General features: G+C 64.3%; 2 protein-coding genes across 2 annotated transcripts; one reads left to right on the forward strand and one right to left on the reverse strand.

The window, feature by feature from the left end:
* The first annotated feature begins 399 nt into the window (after nucleotides 1-399).
* ARL8A (ADP ribosylation factor like GTPase 8A) lies at nucleotides 400-7,533 on the forward strand. The gene is made up of 7 exons (XM_061161138.1): nucleotides 400-649; nucleotides 4,458-4,538; nucleotides 4,732-4,805; nucleotides 5,763-5,856; nucleotides 6,021-6,088; nucleotides 6,275-6,345; nucleotides 6,621-7,533. Exons 1-7 carry the CDS (start codon nucleotides 527-529, stop codon nucleotides 6,668-6,670), a joined length of 561 nt encoding a protein of 186 aa, XP_061017121.1. The 5' UTR covers nucleotides 400-526; the 3' UTR covers nucleotides 6,671-7,533.
* A 3,385-nt stretch (nucleotides 7,534-10,918) lies between these two features.
* On the reverse strand, nucleotides 10,919-14,478 carry GPR37L1 (G protein-coupled receptor 37 like 1). The gene is made up of 2 exons (XM_061161299.1): nucleotides 13,835-14,478; nucleotides 10,919-11,725 (listed from the first exon to the last, which is right to left on the reverse strand). Exons 1-2 carry the CDS (start codon nucleotides 14,462-14,464, stop codon nucleotides 10,919-10,921), a joined length of 1,437 nt encoding a protein of 478 aa, XP_061017282.1. The 5' UTR covers nucleotides 14,465-14,478.

The following is a 14,478-nucleotide window of genomic DNA, read 5'->3' on the forward strand; positions in this document are numbered from 1 at the left end:
GAACAAAAGATCTCAGAGACCTCCTCCCACTTCCTGGGAGGCCGCGGACCACCCTCGTCCACCCTGGAAATGTTCCCGCTGGACAGCGCCCTCGCCCACCTCCGACCCACTGCCTGGAACACCGGACGGGTGCCCGTCAGGACGCGGCAGCTCGCGAAGGGGAAAAGTAACCGGAGCTCCTTTCCCCAGGCGCCCCTCGCGCCCCGCCCAACGCTCCGCGGCTCGGCCCGCCGGCCCGGCGCGGAGGAGCGCGCTCGCTCGGGGGCGAGCAGGGCCGGCGGCCGCGCGGGCGGAGCAGGAGGACGGCGGCGAGGAGGACGGCGGCCGGGCGGGGGGGAGGACGCGCGGAGGCCACACCCATCGGCGCGATCCCGGCAGCGAGTCGTCGGCCGCCGCGCGCTCCTGCCGAGCCTCCGCCCGCACCGAGCCCGGAGCCGGGCCGCACCGGGGAGGGCCGCTCCGGCCGCAGCGCGAGGGCAACAGGGGCGGCGGGGGGCCGGCACCAGGCGCGGCCGGCGCAGCGACCATGATCGCTTTGTTCAACAAGCTGCTGGACTGGTTCAAGGCCCTGTTCTGGAAGGAGGAGATGGAGCTCACGCTGGTCGGGCTGCAGTACTCCGGCAAGACCACCTTCGTCAACGTGATCGCGGTACGGGCGCCGGCCGCCGGCCCCGAGCCCCCGCCGCGCCGGGCTGAGTGGGTCCCCGCCCGGCGTGGAGGCGCGGGGCCTACCACGGCCCCGGGGGCCCGGCGGCGCACGCCCGGGCCCGGATGGCACCGAGGGCGCGGGGGGCGGGGGACAGGGGACGCGGCCCAGGCCCGGGACTGGCGGCTCCGAGGGTGTCACGAGGCCCGAGGGACCGCCGCCCGCGGAGACGGCCCGCCTTCCGCACCGCAGCCAGGCGCATGACGGGGCGAAAGTGCAGGGCCTGCCGCGCGGAGGGTCGCGGGATGGGATGCCCTGCGGCTTGGGCAGGGGGCCCGGCGGCCCAAGCCCCACCCCGGGGGGTCAACCCCGCCTGGCCGGAAGGGGAAGCCCCGGCGCTATTGATGGTGGTGGGGAGAGGGATGCTCTGGGGGGAGTGGAATCCGCCCGGGGCCCAGGGCGCCAGCCCAGACGCCTCCTCTACGGGAACCTCTACCCAGCTGGGGGTCCGGGGGGGGGATGGACGGCACTCCGAGGAGCTCGGAGGCGCCGCCTGGCCCGGAAGTTGCAGAGGAGGTGGGGACCCAGAGGACGGGGTGGAGGTGGGGGACAGGTCCATTCTGGGGATAGAGGGGAGAGTGGCTCCGGGACCCGGGTGGGCGAGTGTGAGCCTTTTAGAGTCAGGGCGGTGGTGGAGAAGGAGTTAAAATGTGTCTCAGAAAAGGGGAAGGCAGTGGAGGCCGCGGCCTGGCAGGCGTTTGTGCGTTTGTGAGCTGGCTGCGCTGGGCCCGTGGGGCTGAGGGAGGCTTGGGCAGGGCTCGGCTTGTGCCCTGCCTGGGTTTTCTGAGAACTGTGGACCGGCGGTGCATGAGATGGGTCAGCTGAGAAGTGTGACCGCGGGCCTGGGTACCTCCCCTGCCCGTTCTGCGCACCCTCAAAGAGAAGGGTGGAGGGAGGCTGGGGTTCGATTCCCCACGACGGTGTGTTTGGGCACTGGTTCCCTTTCCTAAACATGTTTGTGATGACCTCTGCCCAGGGGCTCCTGGCCGCTCACCCAGCAGGACAAGCTTGTGGGGCCCAGTCTGGGTTTGTTGGCAGGATGGTGTCTGGGCTCCTGTCTGCCCAGGCTCTGGCCCTCAGTCGCAGACCCGTGGTTAGACATGGAGTTGACTTGGGCTCGGGCTCCAGGAGCAGGGGCCAGGTGCCTAGCTGGGAGATGACCGCGGTGAGGCCAGGAGGGGGCCGGTTGCTGCTCTCGTGGCTCAGCCTGGGCGTCACCTCTGGTCCCTGGGGATGTGCTCCTCCTGGAGCGGCTACAAAGCCGTGTCCCCAGCGGGGATCCGCAGGCGCCCAGGGGCTTCTGTGTCCTGGTCGTGTCCAGAGAGCAGGAGGCTCTGGCAGGTCAGAACGGAATCCCAGAGTCACAGATTCCATCACCAGGGTCAAGAGTTTCTGAGGTGCACAAGGAGGCTGCCCGCCCCCGGCCACACCTTCATCTTCACGACATGAAACATGCCACCTCAGCTCGCACATCCCAAAAGTGCAACCTTGATTTCCCTGGAAAGAGGCTTCCCAGAAACACCCATCCTTGTGGGCCACAGTGGGAGTGCCCAGGTCTGAGTGAGTCCAGAGTTCTCAGCTCCTCCAGGGCCATACCCCGGGTATGATCCCAGTGGAGTGTCTTTCAGAAAGAAACAGTCAGGACCCTGGGCTCTGCGCTTGTGCCCACCACTGATCTTCTGAATCCCGTTGGCCTCTTCATTTGGCCTTTCTTTGTCTCAGCTTTTCCCCGTTTGTTTTTTCTGCTCACTCTATGAGTCTGACTGTAAATAGAAATTGAGTTTATGTATCCGCTGCTCAAACGGCTAACGTGAGCTGGGCAGTGTCATTGAGACTTCCGTGCTTCGGAGAACCCAAACCTCAGCTTCCCAAGCTCTGAAAAGGCTGTGCTGCCTGCAAGTAGGAGGTGTTTTGCCCAAGGGAAGCTAGAGGACAAATATTTTCAAATACTTTAAAGTGTGAATGACTGTCCAATGGAAGAACTGATCTTGAGGTACCCAGGAGTAAACTTGGGGAGATGGATTTTTGACTCATTATAAAGAACTTCGGAGTGCTATAGCTAACCCAGGAGGGATGAGCTAGAGGGAATTCAAATCTGAGGGGGCGCTCCACTAGACAACTTTAGGGTTCCTGCTGACCTTGAAGGAGGAGCTTGTAAGATCCGAGGCCTTAGCCGAGAAATGAAGTTGCGACTGGTTCCAGCTTAGCTCTGATTCACTGCTGACCTGGAAATCCCAGGGCAGGGAGCCTGCCTCCCTGAGGGTCCTCCTGGCACCCTCCTCTGCCAGGCTGGGCTTTTTATTTCTACGAGAGCCTGTGGGTGTTCTGTCGCCAGGCGGCAATGATGGTTCCTTGCATATGGAAACCATTTCCAAGCTCTTTGTGAGCCCGTTGGCCACTTTCTAGGAAACCAAACCCCTCTCCCCCATTTCACAGAAGGAAACTTCAAGGCCCAGAGAGGTCAAAGTGTCTTGTCCAAGCTCCTCCATGAAGAGTGATAAATGAGAACTGGGCTTCCCTTCCTCAGTCTCCATGTTCTTAACATGCTCATGGTGGGGATGCGCCCCCCACACCCTGCCGGGGTTTGCAGAGGTAAACCACACATGCTTCTCCCTAGTTAGCCAAAAGCGAAGCCGCCTCCTCAGGGCGGTCCCTTTTCCTGAGTTTCCTCACTTTTAGAGGCTCTTGGACCCTTTTGATACCTGCTGGAAACCAGAGACCCTTTCACCAATGTGTGCAGACACACTGGGTGCACTCTCAGGGGTCTCTGAAGCCCCTCGATCCGCCTCATCCCTAGCACGCCTCTTGGGTGGCCCCCGCTCCCATCCAAGGGCCTTGATGACTCCTGAAGATAAAAGGGAATCCGTCTATCTCATTCAGCTGGGGCGGAGGACTTGGTTCACACTCACAGGCTCTGAACAAGAAACCACCATGTCCACACTTTGGCTGCTCTGTGTGGCCGGAGGCAAAGGACTCCTGCCGCCTGGCAGTAGGAGGTGGCATCACAGAGGAGCAAGGCTGTCCCCTCAGGTTCAAGGTTAAGGAAGCCACATTGCCTTCAGCCTGTGTCCGAGGGGGAGCAGAGGCCTACATGTGAATGTGGAGACAGCCTTGGGTGGAGTTCGGTCCGGCCTTGTTAGAGGCCTGTGGCTAGTTTAGAACAATCTAGAGATCATGGAGACAGTTTAGAGGGGAGAAATGAGAATTGTTAGAATATGAAACTGGGTTATGGGAAATGGAGTTAGTCCCCAAGGAGCTCTCAGTCTGGTGAGGTCCCGGGGAGGACCACCCATCCTACAAATGGGTACAGTACAAAGAAGCCCAGAAAACACTTGCTCTGCATTGCATGTGGGGTGTGGCTGACTTACCCACACGGATTTGACATGAATGTTCACTGCCTTGTGCAAGTGTCAACCTGGACCGTTTACCCCACCTGTTCCACCAGAGGATAAATGGGGGCATGGAGGCTGGCCCTCAGGGGGGACTCTGTGCAGGCGGAGCCACTCCAGAGCCCTCTTTGTCACAGGAGAGCCCAACTGCAAGGTGGACGCCGGGCTTGGCCAGGGCCGTGTCTTGCCTGAAAGTGGGGGGCACATGGGACCCGCCAGGGACCCCCTGGTGGCCTGGAGGGGGTGGGGGTGTGGGGGTGGAGGCAGGAGAGGTTCTGGAAGACCTGGTCCGTGGCCACATGGGACTGGGCGTCGGCTCCTGCCATTTTTGCCCCCTTCCCGATTCTGACTCTCCCTTCTAGTCAGGACAGTTCAACGAGGACATGATCCCCACTGTGGGCTTCAACATGCGCAAGATCACCAAGGGGAATGTGACCATCAAGGTGCGCGGCCAGGGAGCGCTAGAGGGCCCTCCTAGTGAACAGATCACAGCCGGGGACGGGGACGGGGCGCCAACGGTGGAGGAGTTGGGGGGGCGAGGGTCCGGGGCGCTGACTCCCGAGGAGTTGGGGCGGGTGGGGGGAAGCCCGGCTGGGCCGGGGGCCGCCCGCCACTGACGCAGCCCCCTCTCTGCAGCTCTGGGACATCGGGGGACAGCCCCGCTTCCGTAGCATGTGGGAGCGCTACTGCCGCGGAGTGAGCGCCATCGTGTGAGTGCGCGGGATGGGCCCTGGCCGGCGGCTCGAGCCCGTCGCCGCTTTGGCTTCACCTTTGCTCAGACGGACCCTCGGAGGCCCACCGTCCAGTCTGAGACCCGCAGCACCGATCGCCTCATGCCGAAGCCTCCGCCTGTACCTCCCCCGACTCAGATTCATTTATGTCCTGAATTTATGTGATTCAGTAGTTCACTCCCTATTTTTTTTTTTCCTTTTTAACTTTATTTTCTTTTTCATTTTTGGCGCCCCACACAGCTTGCAGGATTTCCGTTCCCTGACCCCAGCCCTTGGCAGTGAGCGTGGAGTTCTAACCACTAGACTGCCAGGGAATTCCCTCCCTTGCTTTTAAAAAATAGCAACAACAACATATATATGTGTCTGAACAAAAGATCGTTTAGCTTTCATTGTTTTTAAATTTTAGTTTTTTATACAATTTTTAAAGGTAACACTCTTTATAGTTATGTCAAAATATTGGCTCTATCCCCTATGTTGTAAAGTACATCGTCGTGGCTTATCTTACAACCTGTAACCTGATTTATTATTAAGTTCTTTGGCCACGTGGTATGTGGGATCTTCAAGTTCCTGGACCAGGGATGGAACTGGCACCCCCTGCAGCCAGGACCACCAGGGAACTCCCCAGTCTAATTTCTTTAAAGGCATTTTGGGCATAAAGCCTGTTGGGGCTTCCTTTGCAGTCTTCTCCCCCTTGTCTAGTCCTCCTGTGAGAACAGAAGAGGGTCCCTCCTGGAAGGACTGGGGTCTGATCTCACAGGACCGGTGCTGCCGTGCGAGCAGCAGCCTCTCCGGGTCTGTGGGGGCAGGACGCGGGCAGGTCGCCGCGGTCCCCGCAGGTTGTCCCACCGGAGCCCCTGGCTGAGCCCGCCCAGGTGGCAGCTCCCACCCCCACCCCAGCCTGTGGGGTCAACTGTGTCCCCACCTGCTGTCCCCCAGGTACATGGTGGATGCCGCCGACCAAGAGAAAATTGAGGCCTCCAAGAATGAGCTCCACAACCTACTGGACAAGCCCCAGCTGCAGGGCATCCCGGTCAGCCCCGCGTGGAGTGGGAGGGCAAGGCCCGGGACGTGGGGATGGCGGGCAGTTCCGACTCTGCGCGGGTGTGGCGGTGTGGGGGCGCCCGGGCCCACACCCCTCCAGGGCGGCCGGGCCGCGGCAGCCCTGGTCCGAGCCCTGTCCTCTCTTCGCGGCAGGTGCTCGTCCTGGGGAACAAGCGAGACCTTCCGGGAGCGCTGGATGAGAAGGAACTGATCGAGAAAATGTGAGTGGGCTCACCCCCGGCGCGGAGCGGAGGGCTCGCGCGCTCCCGGCGCCGGCCGCGCGGTGGCGCCCGCGGGCCCGCCCTTCGCGCTCCTCCCGGCCTCCCCGACACCCTCGGCCCCCGCCCCAAGCCCCCAGTCCCCAGTCCCCTGGGCTGCAGCTTCAGGAGACTGGGTGGTCCCCGCAGGAACCTGTCTGCCATCCAGGACCGAGAGATCTGCTGCTACTCCATCTCCTGCAAAGAGAAGGACAACATCGGTGGGTGTTGGGGGCGGGGGCGGGGGAGGGGGCAGGAGGGGAGGCTCCGGGCTCCCCGGGTGGGACGGGCTGCAGGAAGCCCCCGCCCTGCGTCCACTGGTGTGCGGTCTTGGGCGAACCCCCTAGGGCTCCGTCTCTGTCGGAGCAGGTCTGACGTTGGAACTGGGCTTTGACGCCCGTGGGGTGACCCCAGCTGCAGCCCCCCCGCCCCCGGTGTGCGCTCTCCGCAGGAGAAGCAGCCCTGAAGCCCTGTAACCTGCTCCCTTGTCCCCCAGACATCACCCTACAGTGGCTTATCCAGCACTCAAAGTCGCGGAGAAGCTGAGACCGCGGCCGTGCCCTCGGACCAGGGGCCGCGTCCCAACCTGAGGCCAAGCTCCCCCTCCCCCTGCGGCCCCCCAAGCCCACCCTCCGTACTCCGCGCGGGGAGGGTCCTCCGGGGGGCCCCAGAGTCCCGTTCTGCTGAACTCCTGATTTGACTGTAAAATAAATGGCTCCCGCCCGCCCCCTAACCTCCCCCTCCCGGCTCCGTTTCCGTCCCCGCCCCTCTCCCGCTCCCCTTTCCCACACTCTGTTATTGTCCTGTGTGTACAGTATATATATGTATATATATTTTAATTTTTTAATTTAAGCAAAGACTAAAATCAACCATTTGATGCTGCAGGGCCCAGCCAGGATCTGGGAGGGGGCGGTGGGGAGAGCAGGAGGGAGCCGCGGGGTCGGCTGGGGCCGGTCTGCCCGGAAAGGCACCAGCCTGGCAGGGGCGGGCGTCCCGAGCCTCGAGCCTCGTCTGTCCCCGCAGTGTCTGGATGTCAGGCAGATGGGAGCGAGCCTTCAGGGACTCCCCTCTCGGCCCCAGCCGGGCGGAGGGCAGGGGCCGCCTCCGAGGTGCCCCCCGCCGCCCGGCCGGCTTCCAGCTCCCGCCCCTCCCCAGGCCCCCACCTCCACGGGCCACCTCACTTTCTGTTCTCGTTTTGCAGAGTTGCACAAGGAGAGAACTCAGCATGGGGGGTTGGTTCTTTGGATTTTTGTTTTCTGTTGGTTTATTTAATTTAATGATTTGTAAAGTGATGTCCCTCTTCCTTTTTTACACTTTTCTGCTCATATTTAACCTCTGTTTGGAAGATGATTCTTGTAACTGTACATTTTTTTGCCTCCTAACAAGAATAAACGACAATTTTGTGTTGGGGGGTTGCATGGTGTGAGTTCTTTGCCCTCGGTGGCCCGGTAGGCTCAGGACTCCAGCCCTCCACCCGGGCGCACCCAGCCAGCGGGAGGCACACGCTGGCCCGAGCACACAATGGCTCTTTACAGAGCGGCCCCCGCGTGCGGCCCGGTTCCTGCCTGCCGCCGCCTCCTCTGGTCCCCCGCTCTGAGCTGCCAGCCGCCCGAGGGCGCCGGTGTTACCACCTGTTCGGCCGCGCCACCGCGAGGGATCCCGCGCGCAGTGTTTCCAGGGCTCGGCCTGGAGCGGGCGGAGCCAGGAGACGGCTCTGGGGCGGGCAGCGCCCGGCGTGCGGAGCCGGCAGCCGACCCGCTCAGCCGCTGGTTTCGGGGCTGCTGGTTTCCCAGGAGAGGCCGCGCCCTCCCTCCTTCCACCAAGAACCGCCCCCCTCCAAAGCAGCTCAGAGCCTTGCATCCCGCTTCTCGAAAATCCTTCCCAAATCCGGGGCCATCTTGACCCAGTTTTACCGTAAGCCCCGCCCCACTGGGCTCCCCTCCTCCCAGAAATGGGACGGCCCTACAGGCAGGCTTCATCCAGCCTCTGCTGGGAGAAAGCAGCTTCCAGGGTCCTGGGAGGCGGGCCTGCCTCGGTGGCTCTGAGCTCATATGTCCTCGGGGCTTTCTCCTGGAGGCTCCTTCCGGTCATCATGACGGCAGGGAGGAGTGGCCTGGCTGGAGAGGGGCTCCCCGCTGTTGCGAGGTTTGATAGAATTTGGCCAATGGAGCCAGATGACTTTGGGGTGCCTTCCCAGGTAGCTCAGTGGTGAATCCGCCTGCAATGCAGGAGACTAGGTGCGATCCTTGGGTCGGGAAGATCCCCTGGAGGAGGAAATGGCCACCCGCTCCAGTATTCTTGCCTGGAAAATTCCACGGACAGAGGAGCCTGGCGGCTGCAGTCCAAGCAGATGCAGAGTTGGACACAACTGAACGTGCGCACGTGCTGACCAGCCCCTCAGGAGAGGCCAGGCGATCCGGGGCTAGGCTGGTCCTCCCGGCTGCTCAGTGGCTGGTGACGCCGTGGCCTGGGGCGCTGGGCAGGACCAGCACCCACGGTCTGGAGAGCAGGATGGGGGGATCCGTTTACCTGCCTTTCTGGCCTCCCGTGTCCTCTGAGAAGGGTAGGACTTGAGCTGAGACAGGATGAGCTGCTCACCCAGCAGGCACCCTCCTGCCCAGCGCCTGTAAACAACGCACGCAGCAGGTGCCTATCGGACAGACTGCCCAGCACACACAGCAGGCGCCTGTGGGACAGACCAGATTCATGCACCATGGTGGGAGTGGGGCCCTCTGCAGCTCTGCAGAACTGCACCCCCAGGGGAGGACAGGAAGGAAGGTGCTGGATGCCGGGCCTCCTGCCTGGAGCTCTAGGAGTCCTGTCTGAGGCCTCCAGTGACTCCAGGCCTCTGTGAGGAGTTCATCCTGCTTCACTGCGGTCCAGTCTGCCCACGGGAGGCAATTCTCACTACAAGTGTGGGGGAGAGTAGGGGCCTCAGTGGGTTGGCCCTTCCCAGCTGGCTGGTATCCCCTGAAGACCCAGCTCAAGTCCACTGCTCACCACTGCCAACCAGCACCCCCACCTCAGGCCCAGGACCCCTAAGCAACAAATGCCGCTTTGTTCCCTCAGCTGGCCAGGCCCGAGGGACCGTGGCTCCTTCCCAAGGCCCGCTGGCCCGCTGGCTGACTAATCCTACAGGCCACTCACGTTGGCTGCCCGGGGCAGCAGGGCGAGCCGGGCCTCGGGGCCGCCATCTCCTCGCATGGCTCTGAGCTGGGAGAGGCAAGGGTGCCCCTTGGCAGAGCCCCCAGACAGGATGTGGCGGAGCCCCCCCCCCACCCTGCTCATCCCCATTTCACCACCCCCCCACACATCCCATAGGAAGCTGCTGGTGCATCTGGGACTGGGGTGGGGGGCGCGAAGAGGAAGTGGGGGAGGGCACCCAGCACCCGGCCTGCCCTTGGCCCACCCCCAGCCTGCTCCCCCTCCATCCTAAGCTGCTGCAGACGAGGCTGGGGGCTTCGGTCACTGTGGAGGCCGCCTGCATCTCACAGCACAAAGAGTGTGCGCCCAGCAGCGCCATCACCTAGCAACGGCCTCCCTCTCCCTTGGCGTCACCCGTCCTGGGGGTGGGTGCCAGGGAGAGAGAACAAGGCCGCTAAGATCCCGGGGCGCGGGGGAAGGAGGCTGAGGCCAAAGGCTGTGGGTGGGGTAACCAGCGGAAAGGGGAGCCTCGGGCAGGCTACCACCCTGCCCCCCGGGGACCCTCCTGGGCCCTCGGGTGACCTGGGAACAGCTGGCAGCGGGGACTCCCCTCCAGGAGGCCCAGAGCTGCCCCTCAGGTGGGAGGGCAGGCTCCTGGGGCCTCAGCCAAGGCGCCCCTCTGGCTGACCTTGTGCCAAACTCACTGGGCCCAGACAAGGCTCAGGGGCCTCTGGAAGGCCCCCCATTGCATGAGGAACCAGTGAGAGGAAAGAAGACTCAGGGGGGTGGGTTATGTCAGAGCTCTGGCTACGGCGAGGGTGTGGGGTGGGGGCAGGCGGGGGGCAGGCGGGGGGCAGGCGGCTGGGTCGTCTGCGGGATGAACAGTCCATTCTAAGAAGCCAGACAAGAGCTGTTCTCAGAGGCAGACCCTCTAATGGGGGCTTTGTGTGGAGGGAAGAGCAGTGAGGGGGCGCTCCATGGAAGATAAGTTTCCAGGCTCCTTCCCGGGGACGGCTGGGTTCAGGCCCAACTGAGGGCAGAGGGGCCCAGCCTCCAAGCCCTTTCATTCACTCTGCCCTCAGAGCCATGGCACCCCAGGCTAGGCAGGACACCGGCCACGGGCCAGGCGGGCAAAGTCCAGGTGCATCTGGGCACTGCCAGGATGTGGCATAAGAAAGGCCTGTGGCACACGGCTGGTTCTACCTAGTTTATTGTTTTCCAAGAAGGGCCTTCTACCAGGGAGCACCTGAGCGGGGGGGGGGGGGGGCGGGGGAGACAGGCCAACCGGGGTACATCAGAGGAGGAGGAGGACGGACAGACAAGTCCTCCCGGGGGGGACGGCACCCGAAGGCAGCATGCAGCGTGGGGCCGGCCGTGCCCAGGAAGGAGCCCGGTCCTGGGGGGGTACGGTGCAGAGAGGGGCACATGGGCGGTGCGGTCAGGCTCCAGATTGCAGAGGGGGGCAGGGGCCAGGCGAGGTTCTGGAGAGTCTCAGAGCAGCTCTGAGGACCTGGAGGACCACTGCCCTGGCGGGAGCATGGGTGGGCAGGCCCCGGCGCAGCAGGGAGGGGCTCCGGCAGGCCCGGACCGCAGCCCGGGGAGCCGAGCCCACCCCTGGGCAGAGCTCCCCCGCCGCGGGCCGGCCCGGCCTCAGCAGGGCGTGCCCAGGGCCAGGAGCGGCGGCGCCTCGCGGGGCTTGTGGAAGTAGCCGGAGGCAGACAGCTCCGTGTGCAGCTTGGCGCGGGGGCCGCTGGGGTCCGCCGGCCGGCCGCAGCCCTCGCCGCAGCAGCAGCAGCAGCAGTCCAGGAAGGCGCGGCCCAGCGGGCGGCACACGCACAGGAGCAGCAGCGGCGTGACGGCCGCCTTGAAGAAGGTGGAGAACTGTGTGACCAGGCCCAGCAGCTCCAGGGTCTGGCGCGTGAGCGCAGCCGACAGGTAGGCGGCCACGACGTTGCACACGTTCTCGGGGAGGGCGCAGAGGGCGTGCACAGCGGCCAGGCCCGCCACGGTGCTGCTGGGCCGGCCCCCCGGCGGCTCCTGCGGGCCCGGCCGGCTCTCGGGCTTCCTGCCCAGCGGGCCCCGCACCCGCCACGTCACCAGTTGGCAGGTGACGGTGAAGAGCACGGGCAGGCAGAAGTAGCAGCCAAAGGACCACCACATGCGGGCGTTCTGGTAGGTCAGGACCAGCGAGTAGAGCGACTCGGGCAGGTGGGCTGAGGGCTTCATGACGCACGCATCCACGGTGCCCGCGGCAGCGCTGGGCTCCCGCACCAGCTGCCACAGCAGGAGCTCGGGCGCCGCCAGCGTCATGGAGCCCACCCAGATGACCGCCAGCTTGGCCAGGATGGACGGGCACGGCTCGATGGGCCTGGCCTTGGGCAGGGTGCTGGTGGCCACGTGGAAGCGATCGATGCCCAAGGCACAGAGGCTGAAGGTGGTGACACCCAGGGAGGAGACCTACGGGGCATGGGGTGGGGGAGAGGGGGTCATCACCATGCTCCTGGGACTTCAGGAGTCATCCCGGAGGATGAACGCAGGGACGCAGGGGTCCTGGGCCTGCCGAGCTGTAGATGCCCGTGTCCCCCGGGTGCGTGGCTGGGGCGGGGCAGGTAGCCTTGCGGGGTGCAGACACAGGCTCTCCATCCCGCCTTGCCCTGCCGGAGAGGCCCAGGGTCGGGCCACCCGGCGAAGCAGCCCCTCCAGACCGGCCCACCTGACCTCAGGCTGCTCACCGAGCCCATGGACGACCGCCCTGTGAGCAGAGAGGAGGCAAGTGCCGGGGGGGTGCTCCCCGCTCGGACCTCCCCTCCCCACTGGGGCGTGCTGTGGGGGCCCCGCCCCCTCTGCGGACAGGCCCAGGCCGCTGGAGGAAAACAACACGGCCCCTCCTTTCCTCTCAGGATGGCCCTCCGGAACCCTGCAGCTCACTCTGCCACTCCAGGGCCTCCTGGGGCCCCTACGAAAGGGCCCAGCAGTGCATCTGTCCCTTACCTCTCACCCGCCAGCCAGCCTGCAGGGAGGGCTCACGGTGAGCTGTCCTCCAGGCTGTGGAGGGGGCAGGCGTCTGGGACCCCAGTCGGGCGGGGCCCGGCTCCCCCGGCCACGACTCTGCAGACAGGCCTCACAGGGCGTCACCCTCTCCCCTCCCTGAGGCCTTCCTAGTAAAAAGCACCTCTTGAATCATTTTAATTCCAAGCACACTAGCTGTCACACCTGTCGTCCTTCGAGAGTTCACTCAGCGATGGTGACGCTGATCACCCATTACCCAGGAGGGGGCTGAGCTGGGGCAGCTGAAGTGCCCACCCCGGTCACTCAGCCGGTCTGCCCGCCTCCAAGGCCCCGTGTCTGAGCCCCGCGGCTCAGTGGGGCTCCGAGCTCCAGGTAACTGAGATGCAAAGCTGCGCCCAGCAGGACGGCTTCCTTCAGGTCTGAGCACCTTTGGGTGGTCGCCCCGGGCTGGGGAGGGCAGGGAAGGGTCTGTGCCGCCTCCCAAGCCTCGGCAAGTCTGTCCGGATGAGAACTCATCACTAGTTCACGGGACGTGGCGAGAACCAGGATCACGGTAGCGTTCAGACGCTTGTCCTGACTCCTTCCCCGCTCAGACCAGCCGCCCACTCACTCAGCCCCCAGGAGGAGAGTGGCTCGGGGGGGGGCACGGTCACTCTAGCCCTCATTATTCCCCCCAAGCCCCACGTAAACAACATTCAAAAGGCTGCTGGCTTATTTCGTGTTCCTATACAGACATGGTGGCCTCGCTGTGTTCCACACAAATGCACTTATTTTGGCATATTTTGGCGTTGTTTTGATTGCACTCTCTCCTTCTGATCTGCACATCCATCAACACCCGTGTACTCATGCCAGCAAGGAAGGGCCCAGAGGTAAAGGGCCATCTGGTCTACCCCCTGGTTGGGAGACAGGGAAATGGGAAAGGAGGTCTGACCCACCCAGGGACACCCCAATATGCACCAGCCTCAGCTGCAGCCCCCAGAACCTGGGCTCTGCTTTCAGAGGATGGAGTAAGGGTGACGGCAGTGAGGGTACAGACCTGACTGGTTAGGGGGGTGGGGGTCTGCAGGGAATTGGAATCTCCCTTCAGGCACCGCTTGAGGGGGCAGGAAATTGAGTGGCAGAGAAGGGGCACAGAGGGAGAAAAAAGAGACAGAGCAGAGCCATTTCTTGGGTGGAAAGACGGAGGGGTTAAGGCAGCAGAGGGGAGCTCTCAGCGTGGAGAGAGGGGGCCGCCGCGAGGCTGCTGGGGGCGGGAGCCGGGCTGGGGGCTGGGCTGGGGGGCTGGGGGCCCTGAGAGCTACTGGAGCCATACTGTGTGTGCCTCCCTGACCAATCTGGGGGAGAAGCGAGACAGGCTTAGGGGCCTCACGCACCTCTCCGCCTACGCTGGCAGCCCCCCGCCCCCGCCCCATGGGCTCTATCCGGCCACACGCTCACCTCCACAAAGGGCCACACGCTCACCTCCACGGAGGGCCACACACTCACCTCCACGGAGGGCCACACGCTCACCTCCACGGAGGGCCACACGCTCACCTCCACGGAGGGCCACACGCTCACCTCCACGAAGGGCACCGCTCTGCAGGACACCGCGCCAAGCAGCCTCTGCTTGGTGATCTCGTGGAAGGTGACGACGGGGAGGCAGAAGAAGAGGACCAGGAAGTCCCAGAGCGCCAGGCTGGCCAGGATGGAGTTCCAGGCGCTTTTCAGGTAATAGCTGTGCCACACGATGCACATGACCGCCAGGCTGCCCACGATGCCCACGGCGAACAGCACCAGGGCCAGCAGCAGGACGGCGTAGGCCCCGTAGGAGCGCTCAGTCACCGGGTAGAGGGGGTTCTGCACCTGCAGGCGCTGGCCGGGCATCCCCGTCACGTTGCCCCGGGGCTCCTGCCCACTGCCCCCAGCGGCCCTGACCTGGTCCAGGGAGGGGCTGGCGGCCACCCGGGGCTGGGTGGGCTGTGGGGTGGCTGGGCGGATGGGCCAGGGGTACTCAGCCCACCCCTCGGGCACGTACTGCTGCAACCCCTTGGCATCCTCCCACTCAGCTCCTCGCCTGGACCGGTCCGGCTGCTCCTGGGCCACAGGCTGGTGCCCACCCTGGTGCAGGCGGACCCCCCCAGGGGCCCTTTCGGGCCCGGCTGCCAGCGCCACGGCGAGGGAGACGCCCAGCGGCCACAGCCACTGCATGGCCGGATGAGCAG

Source organism: Dama dama, chromosome 14 (genome assembly GCF_033118175.1).
Source record: "Dama dama isolate Ldn47 chromosome 14, ASM3311817v1, whole genome shotgun sequence".
In the NCBI taxonomy this organism is placed as follows: Eukaryota; Metazoa; Chordata; class Mammalia; order Artiodactyla; family Cervidae; genus Dama; species Dama dama.

What these genes read in the sequence shown, in the direction of transcription:
- ARL8A (XM_061161138.1), top strand. Translation starts at nt 527, where the DNA reads ATGATCGCTTTGTTCAACAAGCTGCTGGACTGGTTCAAGGCCCTGTTC. An exon ending in AAGGAACTGATCGAGAAAAT is followed by an intron (nt 6,089 to 6,274) that starts GTGAGTGGGCTC and finishes TGGTCCCCGCAG; the next exon opens with GAACCTGTCTGCCATCCAGG. An exon ending in CAAAGAGAAGGACAACATCG is followed by an intron (nt 6,346 to 6,620) that starts GTGGGTGTTGGG and finishes CTTGTCCCCCAG; the next exon opens with ACATCACCCTACAGTGGCTT.
- GPR37L1 (XM_061161299.1), bottom strand. Translation starts at nt 14,464, where the DNA reads ATGCAGTGGCTGTGGCCGCTGGGCGTCTCCCTCGCCGTGGCGCTGGCA. An exon ending in GAGCGGTGCCCTTCGTGGAG is followed by an intron (nt 11,726 to 13,834) that starts GTGAGCGTGTGG and finishes CATGCCCCGTAG; the next exon opens with GTCTCCTCCCTGGGTGTCAC.